Source organism: Setaria viridis, chromosome 1 (genome assembly GCF_005286985.2).
Source record: "Setaria viridis chromosome 1, Setaria_viridis_v4.0, whole genome shotgun sequence".
Lineage (NCBI taxonomy): Eukaryota > Viridiplantae > Streptophyta > Magnoliopsida > Poales > Poaceae > Setaria > Setaria viridis.
The window spans coordinates 4,938,665-4,966,540 of NC_048263.2; the positions used below are offsets into that span (position 1 = coordinate 4,938,665).

Below are 27,876 nucleotides of genomic sequence, written 5' to 3' on the forward strand. Positions count from 1 at the left end.
GTGCTTTTTATCCTCTAGGTGCAAGAATAAATTAAACTGAAAAGGCATATGATGTGTAGAGTATACAAAAACAGTGCTTCATTGTCACATGTGTCATGTGTGCATTCATCGATCCAACCTATAGAAAATTCAACTGATTTGTTTTCCCCAAGAAAAGGGAATCAAGTAGTCAACTTGCATTTGCAAAATTTAACAATAAGAAAGGTGTTGGAATAAAAAAAATCCATCCATTTGTTGTCCCTCTATCCTCTCTCTATATATACAGTACCACCACCCTACCCATCCAAATTCCAGTAGCTACAAAATTCTCCAGCACTTGCACACAAGATTATTCCATTCCATATGGGTCTGAGGCTTTCCTGCATCCGCCATGGCAGCGCCTCGCGGCAGCTGCACCAGCCAGCGGCCTCACCACCGGCGCCAGCCAGGGTCATCGCCGCCGATGGCTCGCTGAAGGAGCTTCCAGCGTCGCCCTCCCCGCTCGCCACCGTCTCCGACGTGCTTAGCCTCGACGGCGGAGGTAATACGGTGGTGTCGTTCTTCGTGTGCAACGCCGACGCGCTCTACTTCAACGAGCACCCGCCGGCGCTGGCCCCCAGCGACTTGCTCCGCCCGGGGCAGATGTACTTCGTGCTCCCCGCGGACTTGCTCGGCCGGCCGCTGTCCGCCGCCGACATGGCCGCGCTGGCCGTGCGCGCGAGCGCAGCGCTCGCGTCGTCCGGCAAGCCGCAGCGGCAAAAACGGCGGCGGCGCGATGGCAAGAGCAAGAAGAAGGCGGTGCGCGTCATGCCGGTGCATCACGAGGACGCCGAGGACGTTGACTTGTTCAACGAGAAGCTCAACGAGCTGACGCTAGGGCAGGTCGGTGTGTTGCTGAGCCCGGCGAAGAAGGGCGATGAGAAGCTCGCTGCGGCGGGGCGGTCGCGGTTGAAGCGCGCGCTGAGCATCATTCGAGAGGATGCCGAGTGAACTAATGAAGCTGTATTAGGCTCTAGTTTCAGTACTCTCTTTTTCTTGCTTTTTGAAAACCATTTTTTATGCTATACAAGCTTAAAATGGTTTGATAGATTTACACAAAAAGGAAGGCTCTTGAGAAAGGGAAAAAAAACCTGAATATGTATGGCCTGTCTGTGTACATAATCCAGTAGTTGCAAAATTAACGTACAATAATCCAAAACGAATGGTTGGTTGATTTTCTTTCTGGTGTTCATATACTTTTCATGTTTTTGATTTTGTTGTCCATCTTATTGTCATGCTAATTTTTAAAAGGGCCAGAGGCTAGAGCAGCCTTCTGCGTCACGTGGACGCTAGGCATTGGGTTCATGCCCCAGCCGGCCCATCCTCCACTCTAGCGAGAATGCGGCCGACGGGAATCAAACCCGGGATGGCCAGCTCCCAATCTAATGAGCTGACCACCCGAGCCCGACGCCCGCTCCAACTGCCATGCTAATTTTACTAATTTTACTGTCTCAAAAGAAGTTAATATTATCGAAAAGACCCATAATTGATCAACGATACAACCAAATTAAAGCACGGTGCATGTCATTTTCTTCGCAATAAGTTATTAGAGCTTATATATTCATCCAGCACACACTGCAAACACTGCAGTGATAATGTTCAGTGAAGGAACAAGCACTCTTGTCCATATCCAAAAAACATCACACACATCTCTGTTCGTTGAGCAACAAAAGTTGATGGACCAATATGATGGAGCTCTTCAACAATGCAAATTGCAGTTTCATGGTAGGTTCCACACCAATCATCTATGCCGGATCAAACAAGACAAGTACGTCCATATCGATCGACCGGTAAGTCACTGTCACGCGTGACATCTCTCTCATGCATGTGGCTCAGATCATCACTTTACTTCTCCCCCAAGGTTGGACCCGAGAGCAACAAGAAATGTAGGAGAGCGTTGGATCAGGTGGGTGAGTGCAGAAACGTCAACGTGAGAAGCAGGGATGAAGTTGCCATACGGTCAAGGATGGAAGTCACTTATATTCAGTAATCAGTAGTCATCAGCAGTAAACCGTGTCCCCGAATCGGCACTCAGATGAATGCTTGCTTGACGCTTGCATCATTGCGTGTGCACGAATTGTTCAACTAGAGCGGCGCGCGCACTGTCGCCGGCCATATCTCAACAACTTCTTCAATTCCATAGAGGACTGGCTAGTATAGCAATTCATGGGGAAGAAAGGCTTTATCTGTCCAGATACCAGGCGAGGGCGCATCTACTGCACGTTAAGCAATCTCTCTGGATGTATATTAAAAGGAGTGATCATCTTTGAAATTTTCATGCATAAATCTTGATTAGGACGTCATAAATATGAAGGGACCGTGATGTTCTAACTTCTAAGAAGGGGTCGAATTAGGGAATCTAAATGCTAAGGTTAACTTGCACATAAAAACCTACACAATTTCTATGAGAACATGTACTCATCTGATTTGTAACTACATTTTGTCCGAGCTTAAATGTCTTCATTTTCTTTAGCTGCTTTAGTGGTCTTGTGATCTCATAAAGTCTTAAACTTAACATGTGCACTTGATATTCATATGAGTCGTTAGATAACACATGCCTACTATCTTGCATCCATGAGACCAAACCTTGTACACCAGCAAACAATGTCTAATATCGTTAGTAGTACGATCTCATTGACCATGTTGTTAATGAACCACCAAAATCATAATTATTCCTAAAGCTGGGGTCCTTTTCCCTCCTTGGTTCTTAATAGTTGAAGTTGAATCACCTTGCAACCGTTCAATTAAACAAATGATTATTCTTTTCATGGGGGAGAAAAGGCTTCATCTGGACAGATACCCACTGGTAGAGAAGTGAGCTTTAATCCCGGTTGGTAGGGTGCTTTTATCTCGAAAACGCATCCGGGATAAACCATCCGGGACAAAAGGGGGGGGTCTTTTATCCCGGGTCACTCAACCGGGACAAAAGACCCCCTTTTATCCCGGTTGGTAACACCAACCGGGATAAAAGGGTTGAGAGCGCCGACGCTGCAAAAAAAAAAATTCCCGAGCTCCCAGGCAGGCCCCCCACACGCGCAAGTCACAAGTCACGCGATTTTTCACGCGAAATATGCGCGTGCGCGGTTCGTGGGATTCGAACCCACAACCTCCAGCCTCGCGCGTAGCTTCCTTACCATCCCACCTACACACCACATCTGACTATGTAGGGGATACTATCCTTTTGTATTAACTCGTGGGGGACCCTTTTATCCCGGTTGGTAACACCAACCGGGATAAAAGACCCCCTTTTATCCCGGTTGGTGTTTCCAACCGGGATAAAAGGGTCCCCCACGAGTTAATTCCCTTCCAGTCACCTTCCAGTCACCTCGTGGGGGCCCTTTTATCCCGGTTTGAAACACCAACCGGGATAAAAGGGGGTCTTTTATCCCGGTTGGTGTTTCCAACCGGGATAAAAGGCTCTTGACCCTTTTATCTCGGTTGGTGTTACCAACCGGGATAAAAGGGGGGGTCTTTTATCCCGGTTGGTGTTTCAAACCGGGATAAAAGGCCTCTCAGAGTCTTTTTTTCCCATTAGCCTTTGCAACCGGGATAAAAGGTTCCGGTTGGTGAGCCTCCCACCAGTGACTGAGTTTTAGTCCCGGTTGGTGAACCTTTTATCCCGGGCCAACTTTAAACCGGGACAAAAGGGGGTGGATGGAAAGTCGTTTCTCTACTAGTGACCATATGCGAGAGTGCGGCTAGCCGGCTACCTTGCTAGTGAGCCCAGCCAGCCACCACCTCGTCTACCACGTGTTAAGCAATTTCTGGATATATATATATTAATATAAAGGAGTGATCATCTTTGAAATTTTCATGCATAAATCTTGACGAGGACGTCATCAAATATGAAGAGACCGTGATGTTCAAACTTCTAAGAGGGGGTCGAATTAAACTTGCACATGAAAACCTACACAATTTTCTATGATGAGAACATGCATGTACTCTCATTTGTAATTGCACATTTTCTCTCTCTTTTTTGCCTCCTGATTTGTAACCTTGTACTCTAGTTCTTTATTCTTATATAATATAAAATAACAGTAGGGGGAAACCCTCCTGATTCCTTAAAAAAATCTATCTAGATCATGTGATTTTTCTATCTGCTTTGCTATCTCTCCGCAAAAGAAGTTTTGCACCATACGATATTCAATCCTACAAACTACCTATAACAATTCATCTCTTGAATTTGTGAAACAAGTCCAATTCATCTTCTTGTTCAAGCTTCGATGTCTTCATTTTCTTTAGTTGTTTTAGTGGTCCTGTGATCTTATAAAGTCTTCAACGTAACATGTGCGTTGGACACATATATCATATTGACATGAAGCGTTTGATCACCCAAGTCCACTATCTTGGGTCCATGAGATAAAACTTTATGCACCCAGCAAACAATGTTAGTACGATCTCATTGACGATGTTGTCAATCAACTACCAAATAAAATCATATTATCCCTAAAGCTAGGGTCATTTTCCTCCTTGGTTCTTCAAATAGTTGAAGTTGAATCAACTTATTACAACCGTTTAATTAAACATGCTATTTTCCCCTTCTATATCTAGTCTTTGGAATGAAAAATAGATCAGTACGCCATTTCCCCTCTTGTTTCTTGAAAAATATATTTATATATACTTGGCATTTTCCCCCTTCTATATCTAGTCTTTGGGATGCCGCCCCGATTTATATATACTTGGCAGATGTGGAAGTCAATGTACTATTATAATATCATGCATGATATGCACGAGTACGATCGATCAAAGGGACATTGACAGGGGTATGGTGATCACGGATCACGACCGAGTGCTGAGTCGACATCCTTGACATGGACGATTGAATTTAATCAGAGAGGGTAAAGGCTCCAAGATATGTCACATGTGGGTACCTGCTGAGGAAGTGTCTATCTGCCTCGTTGTCTTGCGACAATAAGCAACCTGCAGAACTGAATATGGACATACGTACATTGGTTTCGGGGGAAAAATAGAATATGGAAAATGCATGTAAACCTCCACAGTTACCAGGGTACAGTGCCAGTGGATGTTGTAACGCCCCAGTCCTAAATATAGCTTAGTCCTACTCACACGCAGAGTAAAACATGCACTCGCATCAACCCCGCTTATGCTTTCATCCTCACTTCACGTAAAAGGGGTTAACCCAGGGGTTGTAATGCATTTGGCATTTGGGTTTATATGTTGGTGAAACTCACCCTCAACTAACAAGGCCGGATTATTATCCACACACATGCCATGCCACTTACATGGGCCTCTAGTGGGCTCAATTCATCCTTAGTTGGCTCGGGATGTCACATACACCTCCCTAAAGGACCCGACGTCCTCGTCGGCAACATACCCGCATACACTAGGGCAATTGACCAGGAACTTTTCCTCTTTGCACACATCCATGCGTCTAGTGCCGGCACATATGCCATGCCGTGTGACCCCACAGGTCTCACAGGCGCCATACACCATATGTCCGCGCCCCCAGCACGCACACGCTCATGTAACCGCGAGGGTCGGCTCTGATACCAATTGTAACGTCCCAGTCCCAAATATGGCTCAGTGCTACTTGCACGTAGAGTAAAATACGCACTCGCATCAACCCCGCTTACGCTTTCGTCCTCACTTCGCGTAAAAGGGTTAACCTCGAGGTTGGAATGCGTTTGGCACTTGGGTTTATATGTTGGTAAAACCTACCCTCAACTAGCAAGGTGGGACTATTACCCATACACATGCCATGCCACTCACATGGACCTCTAGTGGGCTCAATTCATCCTTAGTTGGTCCAGGATGTCACAGACTCACTCCTATAGCGGTTAATAAAAGGGTGATTATCTTTGAAATTTCGAACAAATCTCGATAAGGATGCCACCATTAAAAATAAATATTTAAGTTCAATAGTCGACTTCCACAAAGCTGATTATGCCCTCGCGAGCCAAGAGGCGAGACAGCATGTGGGCCGGGGGTAAAACACCTTGGCGACCAGCCAACCGTGGCGCTACGCAAGTGTGTGTTTTTTCTTTTTTTCTATTCAATTTTTCCATGTCATTTGTACTCGGTAAATATTGCTTGCGTATAAGTTATGTGTAAATTGTTTAACAACATTCTCATAAAACTGTGGAAGTTATGCGTAGAAGTTATGTATATCATGAAAGTTATACATAAGATTGTTGTTAAGAAAAAGTTATGCGTATAAATCGCGTGTATAAGTTATAAGTTTGTAAAAATAAAAAATTGAAGTTGTTCTTTTAGAAATTGTACGTAGAAGTTGTATGAATAAGTTATCCATACCATCAGTATTGTGCTAAAAAATTATTAGTACAAAGTTATACGTTGAAATTATGTATATAAATTATGATGTTTCAAAAATAGTGGGGGAACTAAAACTTTCCACAAATTAAAGTCCTCTCATTTTCCTCAAACTTTCAAAAAAAATTATGTGTTGAGAAATTGAAATAGCACCTCTTCTTATTAGTTTGGAGCTCAATTTCTCGCATTTTCCTAGGCACAACATCTTGCATACGCGGCTAGCCAATTCGGAAGGTAGCTAAGAGCAACTTCAACAATAGCCCCTACTTCAAGATCCCTACTTCTTGAGTAGAGACTATCCCAACTTTATTGCACTTCAAACTTTATGCACAACTCCAGCAATAGCTCCTACTATGTGGTCCCTACTTTTCCCCTTACAGTTGGGACCCATTTGCAAGTGTCTCTTATTTTCTTTTTTCTTTCTTCTTTTTTCATTTTACTTCCCCCGAGAGTCAACCGTCGCCCGTCCCTTTCTTCTCCGCCAGCTCCGATCCAAGCTCCCTCGACCTCCCTGCTCATCTCCACTACTCCCCGTGCTGTGCTCGTCGCCGCCCCTACTCCACCGGAGGAGCTTGCCCGCGGCCACGCCCGCGCGAGGCTGGGCTCGCGTTGCCCGGCGGAGCTCGCCCGCGGCTGCGCGAGGCCGGGCTCGCGTCGACCGTGGAGTTCGCTCGTGGCCGGCGAGGGCCCATCAAGCAGCGCTGGTGGCCTCCACCTCACGCCGAGTCAGAGCCTCTACTGTGTCATCCTCGCTCCGATTTGATGCGGTGGCCTCGATTCATCGCGGGGATCGGCGGCGGCGGGCAGAGGAGCACGAGATCCGGGTGATGACGAGGAGCCCAAGCTCCAGGCGGAGGTCCAGGTGACGACGGAGGTCCAGGTGGGGGCGACGGAGACCGAGCGGCGCCGGCGGAGGTTCGGGAGGGGGCGGGGCTCCAGGTGGCGGTGGAGATCCAGGCTCGGGCACCGCAACATGGAGCTCGTGGAGCCGCAACTCGGCGAGGTGGGAGCGGCGGTCGGTGGAGCCTGAGCTCGCAGCGACGGTGGCAGAGGAACCTGGGCACGGGTGGCCACGGGGAAGGGCAGGTCTTGGGCGGGGAAGGGCAGGGAGGCGGCGGCCCAGGTGGTGGTGCGTGCGTCGGGAGGAGGAAACGGCCACAATTGTAGAGCAGGGGTTTCTCTCTCCACCCGCGGGAGAAAGGGCTGGAGGGGGCCCGAGCGCTGGAGTGGTTTTTTCGACCGACTTTTTTTGTATTTTGGCCCTTTTCGCGAAAAAATCTCACAAATAGGCCCCTGGCGAAACCAATTCCGAAAATGGACCCTCGGCTTGGCGCCAGGCTGGCTGCCGCCAGGCTGGCTGGCGCCAAGGTATAACGTCTTGGCGCTAGCCGTCCTGACGCCAAGGTCCCTACGGCGTGCCTCCGACGTGGCGCCGTGCCCGCTGACGTGGCCCGACGCTTGGCGCCAAGATCCATGGTGCCAAGCCTCGGCGCCAAGATCTGTGGCGCCAAGCCTCGGCGCCAGCCTCCCTGGCGCCAAGCCTTTTACCATAACGGCGCCTTCCTTCTGCGCAGTTTGGTTTTCATCCCGGTAAACAACTATCGCGCGCCCCGTTCCAGTCCGCCACCGCCGCCGTACGCACCGTCGCCGCCCGCCCCCGGCCGCCGCCGCCCGCCCGGCGGCCCGCGCCGATGTAACGCCCGCAGAAATCACTAACTAAAATCACCCGTTAAAAACTGTCTTTAAAACCTTTTTACCGCTGAGCTCCCGGAAATCGGAAACCTCCCCGGCGATTTTGCCGTCCCGGTACCCATGCTGACCCCCCCCCCCACCTGTCTTTTTATCTGTGCCCGCGAATCTCGCCGCGTGCCGGTGTCAGACGCCGTGCGCGTGCTCCGACCGCGTGCCGCGAGTGCCGCCGGTCTCCCCCTTTTTTCTTTCTCTTTTTCTTCCCTTCTTTCCTTTTTCTTTTTCCTTCTTCTTTCTTCCTCCTTCTCCTTTCTTCTTCCTCCCTCCTTCTCTCTCTCCTTTCTTCTCCTGGCACCCGGTGCCCCACCCACTGGCGCCACTCCTCCGCCTGGCCCGGCGCCATTACTTCCACCGGCGCGTGCGCTCACTGGCGCCACGCCGCCCGGCCGCCTTGGGGCCCGCACCGGGCCACGTGCCGCCGCCGGCGCCGGTTTCCCGGCCGGTCTGGCCCGCCGCCCGCCCAGGCCGACGCGCCATCTCCCCGGTCCCCTACCTCCCGCACGCCGCCGGACCCGCTCCTTGCCGTGCCGGCCACCGCGACGCCACCTTCCGCCGCCCACGCCATCGACTCGGGTGCCCGGCCCCTACCCCGCCGTACGCCGTCCGCTGGCCGGACCCCCACCCCTGCCGCCGGCTTGCACGCCACCCCTCCGGCCTATAAAAGGGGCACCGCCCCGGCCGTCTCCTCCACCCCCGCTCCATCCTCTTACACCGCAAACCACCGCCGCCACTCAAGCCGCCGCCGCCGGCACCTCCACCACCCGAGCCACCACCACCGCCGCCAAGACCCGCCGCCGGCCACACCCCTTCCCCTACTCGAGCCCCCAAAGTAAGTAGCCAAATGGAGCTCCCTTCCACCGCCGCCTCCGGCCCGAGGCTCGCCGCCGGCGGAGCCCCACCCGCCCGACCGGCCGGCCGCCGGCCCTCTCTCTCTCTCCCTCTCTCTTCCTCTGTTTCCTGGAAGAAGAAGGAGTCAAAACTCCAAGAATTCCGATCTAACCCCCAAGTTTCCCCAAATTACACATAAGCCCCTCCACTTCCAAAAGAAACTACAAATAGGTCCCTGGTTCATTAAAAATCAGCCCTAAACCTCCGTTTAAGCCCCTAATCCCTGTGTAACCCGTCATTTCATGCGCCAAACTTCCTCCAATTAATCCCAAAATTCACCACGTCATCCTCCAGAATACTTTCGCCGATCCATATCCAAATTTCCAAAAAAATAATCCCTCTACCTATTTTCCGTCCGCATTTCCTGTTCGGAGCTCCCGGTTGAAAACCGTTTTCTCTTTCATTTATTTGTGTGTCTGTTTGTGTGTGCCGTAGATCGCGGATTGCCCGAGGAGGAGTTTGACCGCGAGCCCGAGCCCGAGGACCAGTACCGCGAGCCGGAACCCCCGGAAGGCTTTGAAGACGGCAAGTCCAATCTCACCCTTTTGATGCATACTTAATACCTAGTTTTTCAAACACAACCTATTGGCCTGTTTTACAAAATGCATATTATTTTATCGCAAGACATGGTTGGATAGCCACCCCTTGATTGTTATGAACATTCCTTGTTGTCCTATGCTTATCTCTAAATATGACTCGCTCTGTTTAGTTGGTAACCGCCGCTAGAACGCTTAGGAATCTGTTACTCAAATGTAAACGTTATTACAATGGTGTATTCGGGAAATTAAGGTGTGTGTGTCCAAGTGAGAATAATGGCTTTTTGGTTCGGGAAAAGAAATGTGTGGACGGGATGGATGGGTGTTCCTTGTGTGGGATGCCCAGTTGTTGTGCTCGTACCTTGGTGGTTGAGCAATGTTGGGAGATATCCATCTGGTCGAAATTAAGGACCGAGTTAATGTGTCATCTTGCCTAATTCCACTATCGTGCAACCACTCGACCGTTGTATGGGCAACGGCTTAGCATAAATCCCGCTAGCTGGATGGTTAGTCCTCAGGGGTGCTGGTGAGCAACGGGAAACCCATGGAGAAGGAGTAAGATCTTGGTGACTTGAGTCCCGGTTACGGTCTCCTGAATGAGCCGTGGACCCCTTGGGTGTTCCGTGAGAACTAGCCAGTCCTAGCTAAGGTGGGTAATGGCTTTGTTAGGATCCGTACCGTCACTAAGGTGATTGCGCTACGGTACCCTACTTGTGGGAAAAGTGTACACCCTCTGCAGAGTAAAAACCTATCCGGGTAGCCGTGTCCACGGAATTGGACGAATTACGGCTTGGTCACATAACTAGTGTTTGGGCAAGAATGTCTTGAGTGTGGGTGTGTGGAATTTCAGAAGAGTCCGGCAGTTGTGCCGTGCGCTATGACGGACGGGGAGTCCGATAGCGATAAAAGTTGGATCCTTTGTGTAGGATCAACCCCACTCAGTATTTCGGGTATTAAAGGGAACTTTACAAAAATCCTTTCGAAAACAATCCCCTGCATGTGTTAAAAATTAGCTTTTCCGCAAAATAAACCCTAGCCTATCCTTGTTATACTTGTGCATAATCTTGCTTGTATCCCCTCCGTGGATGGGGTTGGACTTGTTGAGTACGTTAGTACTCACCCTTGCTTCATTGCTACAGAGGAAGACCCTGAGTTCGTCGCAGAAGACCTCGAGTAGAGGTTGTGTCCGCACCCGACGCTGCCTGTGGTGTTGCCCTGCCCAAGATGCTGCTGCTGCCGTGTAGTCCCGAGTGCTGTCTTTTGGCAGTCGCTTGGTTAGCCGCCGTTATCTATTTACTGTTTATCGCTGCGTGGCTTTCACGCCCACTCCCTCGGGAGTTGTACGGTAACTGATTTATCTGTCGAATAAATGTGTTATCAGCCTCCTGGGACTGATATTTGTATCACATTTAGTCTCTACTTATGTGGGGATGCTTCAGGTGGTATCAGAGCCGTCGTTGGCTGTAGGACGCGACCTTAGGACCGGATTAGCCCTTTTTGACCGAAACAAAAGAATTACAAAATTTCTTCCTACCTTTGCTCTATTATAAAACTAATTTTTGCCCCGGATCTTTTCCAGATGGCCGAGGAAGGATGGGTCAACAGCCACTGCCTGGAGGAGCCTTGTTTTCCCAGATTGCTGTTCGCCTGCATGGACCGCCTTGGGATTTATGAGCGTCCGGAGTACACCAGCAGGGAGTACGAGGACCGCGGGACCCCTCGGTGTGAGATGATTATCTACATCGGGCGGAGTAGCCGCTATCCGGATATCCAGCCATGGAACGTGACCGCCACCGGCTTCCGACACAAGGATACCTATCAAGTGGCAGCCCGGAAGGCCCTCCGTTTCCTGTGCCAGATCTATGAGAGGCACATTGGCCGCACTCCGATGAGGTTCTACCCGCCTGTCAAGAAGAACCGCCCGGTTTGGCTGGCCCGGGTTCAGACCTTGGAAGGACGTGGACAGCGCGAGGATGACCCCACTGTGTTGCACATGGCTGCCTACCTTCTCACCTTGGATGAGCTCTACGACGAGCAGGCTGCTAAGTTGAAGCAGCAACTCCGTAGGGCCGAGGATGCAGAAATCATGGTGAGGAGGCTTCAGGTGAAGTTAGCCGCTGCCGAAGCTCGAGCCGCGGCCGCTCAAAGCAACGAGGCCATTGCCGTTGAGGCTCTCAAGGAGGCTGAGGATCGGCACACCAAGGAACTGAAGGATGCCCACCTCACCATCCGTGCCAGAAGGAGGATGGTGGCCATCGAGGATGACGAGGCCCCGATCCTCGAAGGGATTCCCATTGCCCCAGGACCCAGTAAGCGGAAGAGCCCGGACGCCACCCCGGCACCACCCCCTTCAGAAAGGTACTCCGAGGTGTCGGATGGAGTGGTTCCCGAGACCCCTCCCACGGGCGGAACTCTGAAGGATGAGGTGCTGGCCCTTCTCATTCCAATAGAAGACCACTCGGTCCAGGGAGAAGACTCGCCCCGCGAGTAGTGTGCCTAGCCAGTATTGCCCAAGGGATGAAGCCGTCATGGTCCGCAGTTAGAGTTGTACCCTCCAATTGTGTTGTTGTAACCGGTCGTGTAGTGCGTGTTTTGGCTTTACCCCCCCCCCAGCAGTGCTGTACCCCGTGGCAAAATAAATAAAATCGTTTGTGTTTGTTGCTTGTTAGTCTGTGTGTTTGTCGACAGGAGGTGGATTCTGTCTCTTCGAAAATACGAAATAACCTCTTTAAAGATCACTAAAATCCAAATCATACTCTCATAAAAAGGTCTCACTCAATCTGCAGATGACGCCCAAGCGTGCCACCAGGACTTCCCCAAGTCAGGCTCATGCCTCCCCCAGTGCAGAGAGGCAGCCTGAAAGGCAGGAGCCGCCCCCGGCGGTACTCCCTGAGGAGCAGGAAGTAAGCCAGCCAGAAGGAAGGGGAGAAAGCCAAGTGGGAACACAGCAGCCACCACCCCCACCGGTCATCGATCTAGTTCAAGTGATGAACAACCAGACCCTTCTGCTGGAAGCTTTAGCCAACGCCGTTACCCGCCAGAGGCCCCGCGGGCAGAATATGAATGAGAAGTTGACTGACTTTCTCCGGACCAAGCCACCCACTTTTGGCGGGTCTGTCAACCCTCTGGACGCGGATGACTGGCTGCGCGTCATCCAGAGGAAGCTGGAACCCTTTGGGTGTGAGAGCAGGGACAAAGTTCTCTTGGCTGCCCACCAGCTCACTGGGACTGCCCTAGCCTGGTGGGAGAACTACTGCTCGGCTGCCCAGGATGCTTCCACTATCACCTGGGATGAGTTCGTGACGGAATTCCGTCGCTACCACATCCCCGCCGCCACCATGAAGCGCAAGGCGGATGAGTTCCGTGAACTCCGCCAGGGCAACCGATCTGTGGAGGAGTACACCTTCCAGTTCATGGAGCTGGCCCGTTACGCTCCGGAGGAGGTGGACAAGGACGAGAAGAAGCAGGACATGTTCAAGAAAGGCTTGAACGCGGAGCTAAGGACCCTGCTCACTCCTCAGATCTACCCCGACTTCAACACCTTGATGAACATGGCTATCTTGACTGAGAAGGCCAAGGCAGAAGAGCGGAGGGACAACAAGCGTCGGTTCCTGGAAAACAAGGCACACCAGCAGGACCGCTTCCAGAAGCCAAGGAGCTTCGGTCACCCCTTGCCCAGATCCCAAGCTCCCATGCATTATCGGACCCAGTCCCAAACACCTGGCTCACATCAGACTGCTGCCCCGCTCCGGAGCCAGAACTCCATCAAGGCCCCACAGAGCAGGGCCAGCCAGGTCACCAGCAATGGTAGGGCATGCTTCAATTGCAGAGAGCCAGGGCATTTCATCGCCAACTGCCCCTATGCCAACAAGCCAGCAGCATCAGCCTTGTCCAACTCAGTAGCTGGGCCCAGGACCGCATTGTCAGGAGCCAACCGTGTGCCAGTCCGCAGCAGTGGCAACCCCAGCAACAACAACAGCCAGCAGATGAGGCCGCCCCAGCAGTCATTTGGTCGAGCCCGCGTCAACCACATCGGCGCGCAGGAGGCTCGCGACGCTCAGGGCGTGGTACTCGGTGAGTTCCTAGTCAGCTCAGTCTTGGCAACAGTACTTTTTGATTCTGGAGCATCACATTCCTTCATATCCTCAAGTTTTGTGGAGAAACATCATATACCTACAGTACTACTAAAGTTACCCCTACTAACCCGAACCCCTGGGGCCGACATCCAGTGTCGACTAGGCTGTTCCCGGGTAAGGATCAATTTAAGTGGGGTAGAATTTCTAGCGGATCTAGTAGTACTTAAGTCTAAGGGGATAGATGTGATCCTTGGAATGGATTGGTTAAGCCTGCATGACGGTCATATAGGGTGTGCTGATAAGGTAGTGCGCCTGACCAATCAAGATGGTGTGCAAGTGACCTGTCACACTAAGGGAAGTGGCCCAGACCCCATGGTGTTCAGCATGGAGACTAAAATCTTAAGAGAGGTCCCGGTAGTGAGTGAATACCCGGACATTTTTCCGGAGGAACTACCTGGAATGCCCCCTGACAGAGACATAGAGTTCGTAATTGACCTTGTCCCCGGAACCTCCCCTATAGCCAAGAGACCTTATAGAATGGCAGCCTCAGAGTTAGCCGAGCTGAAGAAGCAGTTGGGAGAGTTGCAACAGAGTGGCTTTATCAGGCCCAGCTCATCCCCGTGGGGAGCCCCTGTGCTTTTTGTCAAGAAGAAAGACGGGAGTATGAGGATGTGCGTGGATTATCGTTCATTGAATGAGGTCACCATTAAAAACAAGTACCCTCTCCCTAGAATAGATGATCTATTTGACCAACTAAAGGGAGCCAAGTATTTCTCCAAGATAGATCTGAGATCGGGGTATCATCAGCTCAAGATCAAGGAGAATGACATTCCGAAAACCGCCTTTGTCACCCGTTATGGTCAATTTGAGTTTACAGTGATGTCCTTTGGATTAACCAATGCACCTGCTTATTTCATGAATCTCATGAACAAAGTGTTTATGGATGAGTTAGATAAGTTCGTCGTAGTCTTTATAGATGACATACTTATTTACTCCAAGAGTGTCCACGAGCATGAACACCACTTACGGGTGGTCTTGGAAAAATTGAGAGCCCACCGACTCTATGCTAAATTCAGCAAGTGCGAATTTTGGCTTGAGAAAGTGGCATTCCTTGGTCATATCTTGACCGCGGAAGGGGTAGCAGTTGACCCTGAGAAGGTGGAGACCGTCTCCAACTGGCAGCAGCCCACTAATGTTAGTGAAATCAGGAGTTTCCTGGGTTTAGCAGGGTATTATCGGAGGTTTATTGAGGGATTCTCCAAGATAGCCCGGCCCATGACAGAGTTGCTCAGAAAGGACAAGAAATTCACCTGGACCGAGTCATGCGAGCGGAGTTTCCAGGAGCTGAAGAGAAGGTTGACAACAGCCCCAGTGCTGACCTTGCCAGATATCCAGCGAGACTTCGTCATCTACTGCGATGCATCTCGACAAGGATTAGGCTGTGTCCTCATGCAGGATGGGAAGGTTGTGGCATATGCTTCCCGACAACTTAAGCCTCATGAGCAGAACTACCCAACCCATGACTTAGAATTTGCAGCCGTAGTGCATGCCCTCAAGATCTGGAGACATTATCTGATTGGGAATAAGTGTGAAATCTACACCGACCATAAAAGCCTAAAGTACATCTTTACCCAACCCGATCTGAACTTAAGGCAGAGGAGGTGGCTAGAGCTGGTAAAGGACTACAACCTGGAAATCCATTACCACCCTGGCAAAGCTAATGTGGTAGCTGACGCCCTAAGCAGAAAGTCCTACGGACAGCCCGGACCCGAGAATGCCCGACTACGAGAGGAAATGGCCCAGTTGAATGTGCATATCATTCCCCAGAATACTAGCCGTAGGCTAAGTGTCCAGCCCACATTGGAGGATAAAATTCGAGAAGCCCAGGGTTCAGACCAAGATCTAGTAAAAATCCGCAAGCAGACCGGAGAAAATAAAGCCCCGGATTTCAGAGTAGATGACAAGGGAACCTTGTGGTATAAGAACAGAATTTGTGTCCCTAAGGACGGAGAACTCCGGCAGACCATCATGGATGAAGCCCATAACTCAGCATACTCCATTCACCCCGGATCCACTAAGATGTACATGGACCTAAAACAGAATTACTGGTGGAACGGGATGAAGGCAGACATAGCTCAGTTTGTCGCCCGGTGCGATACCTGCCAAAGAGTCAAGGCCGAGCACCAGAAGCCAGCCGGCTTGCTACAACCCTTGCCTATCCCGGTTTGGAAGTGGGACGAGATTGGCATGGATTTTGTAGTAGGCTTGCCCAGAACCCAGAAGGGAAATGACTCCATATGGGTAATAGTGGACCGACTCACCAAGGTTGCTCACTACCTGCCCGTACGGACCACTTACGGTGGAGAAAAACTGGCTCGACTCTACGTCGACAACATAGTGAAGCTGCATGGTGTGCCCAGCCGGATCGTCTCAGATAGAGGAACTCAGTTCACCTCTAGGTTTTGGAGGAGTTTGCATAAAGCCATGGGAACCAAACTGGATTTTAGTTCAGCCTATCACCCTCAGACCGATGGCCAAACAGAGCGGGTAAATCAAATCATGGAAGATATGTTAAGGGCGTGTGTCCTCACCTATGGAAAGGATTGGGAACAAAGTCTACCCTATGCAGAATTCTCATACAACAATAGTTACCAAGCCAGTCTAGGCATGTCACCATTTGAGGCCCTTTATGGTAGGAAGTGTCAGACCCCTTTGATGTGGTCAGAAGTCGGAGAGCGTTCCCTGGTCGGACCAGCTTTTATCAAGGAAGCAGAAGACCGTGTAGCAGAAATCCGAGAGAAGTTAAAGGCTGCACAGTCCAGACAAAAGAGCTACTCTGACAAAAGAAGACGAGAATTGTGCTTCAATGAGGGAGATTTTGTCTACCTCAAGGTATCCCCGATTCGGGGTACGCGAAGGTTTCAGGTGCAAGGGAAGCTAGCCCCTCGGTACATTGGACCGTACCAGGTGTTAAAGAGAGTGGGAGCCGTAGCATACCGTATCCAACTGCCCGAAGAAATGTCGGATATACACCCGGTATTCCATGTCTCCCAGCTAAGAAAATGCTTGAGAGTACCGGAGGAACAAGTACCGGTGGAAACAATAGACCTACAAAAGGACCTTCGGTATCAAGAAGTACCTGTCAAGATTTTGGACACTGTCACCAGAAGGACAAGGAATACAGCAGTCCGGATCTGCAGAGTACAGTGGAGCAGGCATGGCGAAGAAGAGGCCACGTGGGAACGCGAGGACGCGTTAAGGAAGGAATTTCCCCATCTCTTCAGGACTCAGTCGAATCTCGAGGACGAGATTCAATTTAAGTGGGGTAGGTTTGTAACGCCCGCAGAAATCACTAACTAAAATCACCCGTTAAAAACTGTCTTTAAAACCTTTTTACCGCTGAGCTCCCGGAAATCGGAAACCTCCCCGGCGATTTTGCCGTCCCGGTACCCATGCCGACCCCCCCCCACCTGTCTTTTTATCTGTGCCCGCGAATCTCGCCACGTGCCGGTGTCAGACGCCGTGCGCGTGCTCCGACCGCGTGCCGCGAGTGCCGCCGGTCTCCCCCTTTTTTCTTTCTCTTTTTCTTCCCTTCTTTCCTTTTTCTTTTTCCTTCTTCTTTCTTCCTCCTTCTCCTTTCTTCTTCCTCCCTCCTTCTCTCTCTCCTTTCTTCTCCTGGCACCCGGCGCCCCACCCACTGGCGCCACTCCTCCGCCTGGCCCGGCGCCATTACTTCCACCGGCGCGTGCGCTCACTGGCGCCACGCCGCCCGGCCGCCTTGGGGCCCGCACCGGGCCACGTGCCGCCGCCGGCGCCGGTTTCCCGGCCGGTCTGGCCCGCCGCCCGCCCAGGCCGACGCGCCATCTCCCCGGTCCCCTACCTCCCGCACGCCGCCGGACCCGCTCCTTGCCGTGCCGGCCACCGCGACGCCACCTTCCGCCGCCCACGCCATCGACTCGGGTGCCCGGCCCCTTCCCCGCCGTACGCCGTCCGCCGGCCGGACCCCCACCCCTGCCGCCGGCTTGCACGCCACCCCTCCGGCCTATAAAAGGGGCACCGCCCCGGCCGTCTCCTCCACCCCCGCTCCATCCTCTTACACCGCAAACCACCGCCGCCACTCAAGCCGCCGCCGCCGGCACCTCCACCACCCGAGCCACCACCACCGCCGCCAAGACCCGCCGCCGGCCACACCCCTTCCCCTACTCGAGCCCCCAAAGTAAGTAGCCAAATGGAGCTCCCTTCCACCGCCGCCTCCGGCCCGAGGCTCGCCGCCGGCGGAGCCCCGCCCGCCCGGCCGGCCGGCCGCCGGCCCTCTCTCTCTCTCCCTCTCTCTTCCTCTGTTTCCTGGAAGAAGAAGGAGTCAAAACTCCAAGAATTCCGATCTAACCCCCAAGTTTCCCCAAATTACACATAAGCCCCTCCACTTCCGAAAGAAACTACAAATAGGTCCCTGGTTCATTAAAAATCAGCCCTAAACCTCCGTTTAAGCCCCTAATCCCTGTGTAACCCATCATTTCATGCGCCAAACTTCCTCCAATTAATCCCAAAATTCACCACGTCATCCTCCAGAATACTTTCGCCGATCCATATCCAAATTTCCAAAAAAATAATCCCTCTACCTATTTTCCGTCCGCATTTCCTGTTCGGAGCTCCCGGTTGAAAACTGTTTTCTCTTTCATTTATTTGTGTGTCTGTTTGTGTGTGCCGTAGATCGCGGATTGCCCGAGGAGGAGCCCGAGGAGGAGTTTGACCGCGAGCCCGAGCCCGAGGACCAGTACCGCGAGCCGGAACCCCCGGAAGGCTTTGAAGACGGCAAGTCCAATCTCACCCTTTTGATGCATACTTAATACCTAGTTTTTCAAACACAACCTATTGGCCTGTTTTACAAAATGCATATTATTTTATCGCAAGACATGGTTGGATAGCCACCCCTTGATTGTTATGAACATTCCTTGTTGTCCTATGCTTATCTCTAAATATGACTCGCTCTGTTTAGTTGGTAACCGCCGCTAGAACGCTTAGGAATCTGTTACTCAAATGTAAACGTTATTACAATGGTGTATTCGGGAAATTGAGGTGTGTGTGTGTCCAAGTGAGAATAATGGCTTTTTGGTTCGGGAAAAGAAATGTGTGGACGAGATGGATGGGTGTTCCTTGTGTGGGATGCCCAGTTGTTGTGCTCGTACCTTGGTGGTTGAGCAATGTTGGGAGATATCCATCTGGTCGAAATTAAGGACCGAGTTAATGTGTCATCTTGCCTAATTCCACTATCGTGCAACCACTCGACCGTTGTATGGGCAACGGCTTAGCATAAATCCCGCTAGCTGGATGGTTAGTCCTCAGGGGTGCTGGTGAGCAACGGGAAACCCATGGAGAAGGAGTAAGATCTTGGTGACTTGAGTCCCGGTTACGGTCTCCTGAATGAGCCGTGGACCCCTTGGGTGTTCCGTGAGAACTAGCCAGTCCTAGCTAAGGTGGGTAATGGCTTTGTTAGGATCCGTACCGTCACTAAGGTGATTGCGCTACGGTACCCTACTTGTGGGAAAAGTGTACACCCTCTGCAGAGTAAAAACCTATCCGGGTAGCCGTGTCCACGGAATTGGACGAATTACGGCTTGGTCACATAACTAGTGTTTGGGCAAGAATGTCTTGAGTGTGGGTGTGTGGAATTTCAGAAGAGTCCGGCAGTTGTGCCGTGCGCTATGACGGACGGGGAGTCCGATAGCGATAAAAGTTGGATCCTTTGTGTAGGATCAACCCCACTCAGTATTTCGGGTATTAAAGGGAACTTTACAAAAATCCTTTCGAAAACAATCCCCTGCATGTGTTAAAAATTAGCTTTTCCGCAAAATAAACCCTAGCCTATCCTTGTTATACTTGTGCATAATCTTGCTTGTATCCCCTCCGTGGATGGGGTTGGACTTGTTGAGTACGTTAGTACTCACCCTTGCTTCATTGCTACAGAGGAAGACCCTGAGTTCGTCGCAGAAGACCTCGAGTAGAGGTTGTGTCCGCACCCGACGCTGCCTGTGGTGTTGCCCTGCCCAAGATGCTGCTGCTGCCGTGTAGTCCCGAGTGCTGTCTTTTGGCAGTCGCTTGGTTAGCCGCCGTTATCTATTTACTGTTTATCGCTGCGTGGCTTTCACGCCCACTCCCTCGGGAGTTGTACGGTAACTGATTTATCTGTCGAATAAATGTGTTATCAGCCTCCTGGGACTGATATTTGTATCACATTTAGTCTCTACTTATGTGGGGACGCTTCAGCCGACGCGTCGCCCCGCTCGCCGGCGCTCGCCCGGCGCCCCGCGCCGCCCCGCCGACGGTCGCCCGGCGCCCCGGCCGCCCCCCGCGCGCCGCCCCGGCCCGGCTAGCCGCGCGCCCGCCCGGCGCCAGGAGGCTCGCCGCGGGCCGCCCCGGCCGGCCCGCCCGGAGGGCCGCCGCGCCCCGTCCCGGGCCGCCCGGAGGCGCTCGGCCCGAGCCGTGCCTCCCCGCTCGCCGGTGCCCTCCGGCCGGGCTCCGCCCGCCGTGGCCTGAGGCCGGCCGCTTCCCGTCCTGTGCCCGCTCCCGACCGATCGAAGGTAGCTGTTGTAATATAATGTAGATAGATAGGTTTAGATAAAATAGTAATATTGATAAATTAGAATAGTTAGGTAAAATTTAGATAGATTGGTAGAATTTTTAGATAAAATAGGTAGATAGATAAGTTGACAGATACATATAATTGTTAGATATGATAACTAATAGCATAGTAAACTAGTTATTACGATATTTTAGATATGATAACTAATAGCATAGTAAACTAGTTATTACGATATTTAGTTAAGTAGTTGTATAGGTAAGTATGTAGGTACATATTAGGTGACATAGTTAGTTAGTATATGTGACATAGTTAGTTAGTATATGTGACATAGTTAGTTAGTTGTATTTAGTAGACTTAGAATGTTTAATTTATTATGGACTAAATGAATTGTGCGTCGTTATATTGTGATACTAGATGGAGAACGTAGTGAGCATATATTACGGAGGCACTGTGGAAAGGGATGAATATGGATGTGTTAAGTTTGTTGGCATGCAGTGCGAGGTTGTCATATTCGATGAGAAACCATCGTTTAGTGAGTTGGTTGCAAGGGCTCGGGAGGAGTTACATTGTCATGAAAATGATGAAATCACAGTCGAGGGTATACTTCACCTAGGTTCCCCTCTCAACATTCAAAGGAAGATAGTCCCAATTCGGTGTGCAGGTCAGTAACGTGTAACGTGACGTGCAGCGTGGATCGAAAGAAGAAGCAGAAGGTCTCCGAGTGGCCCGCGTTCCACCACGCGTATATTCAGGAATGGGAGCAGTTCGAGCAGAACTTGGACGAGAACAACGAGCCGCACACAAACAGTACGTACAGGCAATACCAGAGCTGGTACCAAGGTGCGACGCGGCACAGGCTGAGGGAAGCGTGGACGGAAGATGACTACGCCGATATCCACTCATTCGACGATGAAGACACGGTGTACGATCAGAGTACTCGATCAGGCTTCACTTTTCTATATTCTATGTTAGGTTACTTAGAGATTTAGTTAGTTAGATAAGGACTTAGTGATCATCTGACTTAATCATTTAGTCATTTAGTGACTTAGTCATTTGTTGCTTTAGTGACTTAGTCATTTGTTGCAGGGGCGTACCCTACAAAGCTCGGTTAGAGATATAGAGCAATTCCGTCCACGAGTTAGGGACCCCGAGACGCGGAGCTTCCTAGAGGTAAGTCTCAAATTATTCTTTCTAATACTTTATTAATACGTTACATTCTCCATTTGTGTAACTTGTTTTTACTACTGCAGCGATTGTCAAATCGGCTTCGCCGTGCCGCTGCTCGTTGTGGTTGCAGGACTGCCACGACGCGAGACGTGCACGTTCCATCCCTGCGCGAAGGAGGCGTCGGTACGTCCAGCCAAGGCCCCTCAGGTTCGAAATCAATTGCATCCGAGGAAGTCGACGACGACGACGATGAGCAGAGGGCCGAGGAGATTGGCCCGTCTCAGCTCCAGGAGGCTCCCTTGACTCAGCCTACACAGGTTGTAGGGGGCACTAGACTACGTCGTCCACGTTCTCCTTACACTTCAGGCACCGACGCCCTTGGTCACAAGGGTAAGGGTAAGACTAGGAGGCAGTGACGACTCTGATTGCGAACTTTGTATCATATGGACTATTTGTATATATAAGGACTTTCATTCTGAACTATTGTGGATTCTATTCCTAATGTGTCATATGCTTGTGTCATATGCTTCTATGTGTCTATGCTTGTATTTATGTTCACTATTCATCTCGTAATTTTGTATGGATTGCATCAACAAGTAGGGGAAATTCTGCCGAAATTTCGCTAACAAGTACCATTTTTATTTTCTACGGATATTTCAGTAGACTACGACTTCGAAATGCATTACATCGCAAAATGAACATATGTCGTCTACAAATTGCGTGTCCTTACTTAAAGTGCATTATTACATGACAACATAATAAAAGTCTCACAGTAGAAAATATTGTTCATAAATAAACCATAGAACTAGAACCTAAATATGGCTACTGAGTGCAACGAGGCCACTTTCCCTTCCTTAAGGCATCGGGATTCTCCTCAACCGCTGCTTTCGCTCGGCGTGCCCGCTCAAGCTTCTTCTCTCTCTCCTCCCTGTTCGCAGCAACCCGCCTCCTTTCCTCCTCTTCCTTGTGCTCCTTTTCCGCAGCCTCCTCTACGAGCCTCTTCTCGTACACCTCCTTCCTCTCTGCATCCCAGCGCATCATATACTCCAAAAACTCCTTGTCTTCAGGATTGATCTCAGTGTCGATCCACTGCTCAAAATCACATAGCGGTGGAGGGGTCTACAACAAATGCAATTGTTATAAAACAAAAAAATTATGGACAATAATTATAAGACAACAACATTTCCTTACCAACATGTTAATGCGGCGCTGACGAAGTGTAGGTTCAAACGCAAAGTTGGAACACATCCAATACCTCTGCCTATACGTGGCATGTTCTTCGGACTTGGCTACCTTGCAAGGATCGCCGCAAGAGCACATCGGCACTGGAACACCACTAGGCAGAGGCAATGGATCGAACGCATTTCCGGTCTTCTTTGCGCCATAACTACAATTTTGTTTATTTGGTTCTATGAATCAAACGCACTTAAGAATAAACCTACAATTAAGGTTTTTTCATTTGATCCACAACAATGAGTATATAACATAACTCCGGGCGTTGAGATTACCTTAGTTTCTTAGCTTTTCCACGCCTCGGCATCCTACATTTGCATGAAACTCTAAGTTCAAAAATGCAAGAAATATATAGCGAATCGATGTGAAAAAAAGGTACGACGGAGAGAGGATACCTTACTCTTCAGGATCCACGGATCAAATGAAAGTTTCCTAAGCTACAATGTCGATTCGTAGTCTAGGGCGAAGTAGGGAGAGTAAAAACCTGAAAAAAGTGGAGAAGAATGAGGAGGAACTCTCGGCCAGGAAGAAGGGGCGGTATATATGGTAGGGGGCTTGGCGCCAGGGAGGCTGGCGCCGAGGCTTGGCGCCATGGATCTTGGCGCCAAGCCTCGGGCCACGTCAGCGGGCACAGCGCCACGTTGGAGGCACGCCGTAGGGACCTTGGCGCCAGGACGGCTGGCGCCAAGACGTTATACCTTGGCGCCAGCCAGCCTGGCGCCAAGCCGAGGGTCCATTTTCGGAATTGGTTTCGCCAGGGACCTATTTGTGAGATTTTTTCGCGAAAAGGACCAAAATACAAAAAAGTCGGTTTTTTCGAGTAGGGGCGTGGAGTTGCTCTTCCAGGCTGAAAGTTCACGACCCTGCACGCATGGATGGCTGATGGAGCGCCTGATTAGCCGTCAGCCAGCAACAACGACGACCTTGTTTGGCGATGTGTTCAAGATACCGTGCGAGTGGATGTAACATTAACTGTTAGCACGCAGATACGTACGGTCAAAGAGACAACAGATAAGGACAGGGGTGGTTGTAGTTGTAGTTGCTGAGTCAGCAGCTCCTCGTATCGCTCCCAGATAAGCCCTGCGCTGCGCATGTACTCCTATACCTGCCACCTGCCTCTCTACGTCAGCCGTTAGCGTACGCGCCAACAATACATACCGTTGTTAGCGTTGACATCGGATTTTAGCCGATAAAATCCCATATCTGGTTGAGAACTCGTTAATATAAGGATTAATTTAATGGAATCGGTCAAATATGGAGAGACAAGCTAAATAAAGAAAATGCATGCAGAGGAGATAGAGCCAGTACATGCACATGAAGATAATTGGAATAAACAAAGGAAGTTTACATGCGTCAGTTGAAGGAGTCTGGTTAATCATGTATGCGGATCAGTCTTTTTGCGGATGAGCCGGGCAAGGAAGATTCATGAGCGAAGATTCTACATAAGGAAAAATAGAGTCCATGTATCTAATATTTTCTTTATTTAGTTAAGATTTTATAGTCAAGTTTCGTTTGGACTCTGTTAGTTTCAGAGTATAAATATGTACCCGTTGAACTTGTAAAGAGTTATCAATCAATACAACCTTTCGGTGCCATGCTACCAAAATCCTAGGAGTAGGAGTAGAGTAGATTCGTCGAGTTCCTTCTAGCGCGCAAGGCTGCATCGGCTTCGATCTCAGACGAGCTTGTAAGTACCATCACCCAGCCATTACAACCTCTATCAAAACTTTCTAAGTTTAGTTTTATATTCTGATATTGTCGTGTGGCTAGTTATCGAGTTATTTTAGATTACAAGTAGAACTTTCTAGGCTTTGTCCAATATTCTGCTTGTTTTTGACGCTGCTCAAGTTATCGAACGGCTTATATCTGGTTAGGTTGTCTTCGTTGACTCCCTTACCTTGTTTAAATGTTTACAGTCTTCATCGGCTCCCCTACCTTGTTTAAACGTTCACAGTTATTAGATCGTATCGACTGGTAGACCACTACTGGAGAACTCCACTACTGGAGAACTCACCTTCCATCCAACATTTTTTTTTATCCTGGTTGTCTTACCTTTAGTCCCGGATAAAAAATCCACCACCAATGGTCATCGACGGGGGCTCTTTAGTCCCGATTGGTAATATCACTCGAGACTAAAGAGCTCCCTTTAGTCCCGGTTGTAACGGCTAGTGGGACGAGGGAGCTTTTTATCCCGGTTAAAAACACCAACTGGGACTAATGGGGCCTTTTAGTCTCGGTTGTGTTTTGAACCGGGACTAAACACCTCCCGAAGCCTTTAATCTCCCCCCTCCCTCCCCACCTTATCTCCTTCTCTCCCCTCCCTTATTTTCTCTCCTCCTCTCCCTTCGTTCCTTATCTTGCGCAGCCCTAGGCGGAGCGGTGCACGGGGGGCACGAGCGGTGCGGGCCAGCCTCTGGCAGGGGGCGCGGGGTGGAGTGGCGCCGGCGAGCGCGGGCCCAGTGCTGGTGAAGTGGCGTCAGCGGGCAAGGGCCCGGCGCGGAGCGGCACTTTTTTTATTTTTTTAACCTTTTTAATCCCGGTTGGTATTACTAATCGGGACTAAAGGGGGTCTTTAGTCTCGGGTGAATGACCCGGGACTAAAGAGGGAAACCTTTTGTCCCGAATGATTAGTCCCAGTTGGTCCTTAGAGACATACGTGGCTTACCAACCAAGACTAATGGTGGGTTTTCCAGTAGTGGACTCTGCATGCCTTACTGCTTTATATATGCTAGGTCCGATAGATCTTTACCCATACCCCTCATATTTCTAATCGTCAGGTCTCTGACGTCAGCGTGCTACCATTGAGAGCCGATGCTTCGGTCGGGTCTTATCAGTATCTCATAGAAGTATGATGACGTCATCGAACCGATAGGGGCGCATGCGAGGCCTTGTTGCCACGAGCCTATCTGTTAGGATTAACGGGTCGAAGTTAATGCCCACTCACCATATTACCTTGTCTAAGTTCAATTATACGGTCATGACATTGATTAGACTTTGTTATCTTAATAGGCTTGTAAGCGGTAGGCAGGAGGTCTTTGGTGATTGTGCTCTAGCCTTTTACGTTGTTAGATTGTGGTTAATGCCCTCTCATTCGTGTTGTCTTGTCTAAGTTCAATACACTTATCAAGATTATCAAGATATTAATTAAGATCTGTTAATGTATCTGGCTTGCGTACAGCCAGCATCAGCTGGTCCTCATTGCTATGTTCTAATCTTTTAAGTTTGTAGATTGATGCCAATGCCCTCTCATTCGTGTTACCTTGTCTGAGTTCAATACACTTATCAAAGACATTGGCTAGATCTATTAGCTTATTTGATAAGCGTGTGGTTAACGAGGGCTTCCTTTTATGGTCGTAATGTTACAATACTTTATCTTAGCCCGTTAGCTGACCTAGCCGATGGCACATGCCATTAATGTTTCATTTATTTACACCATATTGCTTACGTTAAATATCTATCTGTTGTGGTGTTTATTCCAAAAACACCTACCTATGAGTTCGAGAGGCTTCGCCACCGATCAACTCAGGAATTTAATGTTTACCTTGTCAATTGCAGGTCAAATTGACTGACACGCCTTGCACCACTCGCGAGCCGATTTGAAGCCTACACTGAAGTTGAGCAAATCTTCCAAATCCTTTGTATTGTTCAACGTAGAAGCGTGAGGTCCAAATTTTAGGTCAACAGTTAGTTATTCAGCTGCGGCGGTCGCCGGCCGGCCGGCCGGCTTGATTGGTGCCCGGTCAACGTTTTGGAGATGGTGGCGCTCGACGTCGACGGAGCCTCCGATCCCCCGGCCCGGCGCAGGTAGGTAGCGCCGAAAAGTCCGTGGCCGTAGCCGCCGTCGCCTTGGGATGCATGGCTACCATGCGCATGCACTGATGCAGCGCGGTCATAACATATCAACTGACGGCCCCGACAACGATCCGAAACGGCAAGGAAGCGGGCCGCCGCCGGTGGCCTGGTGACGAGCCGCTGACGGGTGGTCCCGCTAGGGGAGTCTATGTGGTTGACTGATTCCACTCGAGAGTAAAGGCGGAGTTTGCTGTGCAGTATGAGCTGAGGTTTTTCTTTCCACATGTGGGAATATGTCGATAGTGTCATTTCTTGCGTCAGTGCTCACACCAGAGCTTCCTCTACGTGATTGAACCAATAGAATTGTCTCCCCAATAATCATCCCCTCTCCTTTCTGTTCTATATATATACAACCAAACCCATCCTTCAACCAACCACATCCAATCCAAATTTCAAGATACCATGGGGTTGAAGCTTTCTTGCATCCACCGAGGCAGCAGCCTCTCGCGGCAGGCGCGCCAGCCGGCCTCGCCGGCGCCGACCAGGGTCATCGCCGGCGACGGCTCGCTGAAGGAGCTCCCGGCCTCAGCTCCTGCCCGCGTCTCCGACGTGCTGGGTCACAACCACAACGGCGGCGCGGCGCCAGCGTTCTTCGTGTGCAACTCCGACGCGCTCTACTTCAACGAGCACCCCCCGGCGTTGGCCCCCGGCGACCTGCTCCGGCCGGGGCAGATATACTTCGTGCTCCCGGCGGCCATGCTCGAGAAGCCGCTGTCCACGGCCGACATGGCGGCGCTGGCCGTGCGCGCCAGCACGGCGCTGGCGTCGTCGAGCGGAAAGCCTCGGCGTCACGGGCGGCGCCGCCGTGCTTGTGGCGGTGGCAAGAAGGCCGTGCGAGTCATGCCGGTGCGCGAGGAGATGGAGGATGGCGGCGGCGAGGACGTCTTCTTCAACGAGAAGCTCAACCAGCAGACGCTTGGGGAGTTCGGGGCGTCGCTGAGCCTGACGAAGAGGGATGAGAAACTCACCGCGGCGGCGGCGACGTCGCGGCTGAAGCGGGCGCTGAGCATCATTCAAGAGGATGCCGAGTGAAGCAATAATCTGAATGTCTGATACGGTCTCAAATTCTTTTGTTCTTTCAAAAAACCATTTTGTGTTAGCCTAAAATATTGCAGGAAGTGCATACAGATGTATCGTCTGCAAGCCTGTATATAATTCGGTAGTTACTAAATACAAGAATTAATGTAAAAACATGATTCGTTGATTTTTTTTTATTTCTGGTGTACAATTCTCCTATTCCTGTTGTATTTTTCTACGACTGTGCGAGTATGATGAATTTTCAAGGTCCGAGAAGAAATTTGAATTGTTCCATAATATTCAAATTCACAAGGTCTAATAATTCATACTGGGTGCTATATCATGGTCTGCCGCCTACCGTCCACACCGCTCGCGCTGGCCCCCGGAGGTTGGAGCCGCTGCTCACATCGCGCTCGCGGACAGCCGGCCGCAAGAGCTGCCGTTCGCGTCGCCCCTCTGGCCGCCGGAG

The 27,876-nt window shown here is 50.6% G+C and overlaps 2 protein-coding genes across 2 annotated transcripts; both read left to right on the plus strand.

Annotated features, from left to right (window-relative positions):
* The first annotated feature begins 306 nt into the window (after window positions 1-306).
* Window positions 307-1,197, plus strand: LOC117838049 (uncharacterized). Its single transcript, XM_034717921.1, has one exon. The coding sequence runs from the start codon at window positions 343-345 to the stop codon at window positions 967-969; it is 627 nt and encodes a 208-aa protein (XP_034573812.1). The 5' UTR covers window positions 307-342; the 3' UTR covers window positions 970-1,197.
* Window positions 1,198-26,633: 25,436 nt separating this feature from the next.
* On the plus strand, window positions 26,634-27,604 carry LOC117845439 (uncharacterized). Its single transcript, XM_034726489.2, has one exon. It carries the CDS (start codon window positions 26,793-26,795, stop codon window positions 27,420-27,422), a length of 630 nt encoding a protein of 209 aa, XP_034582380.1. The 5' UTR covers window positions 26,634-26,792; the 3' UTR covers window positions 27,423-27,604.
* Window positions 27,605-27,876: the final 272 nt, after the last annotated feature.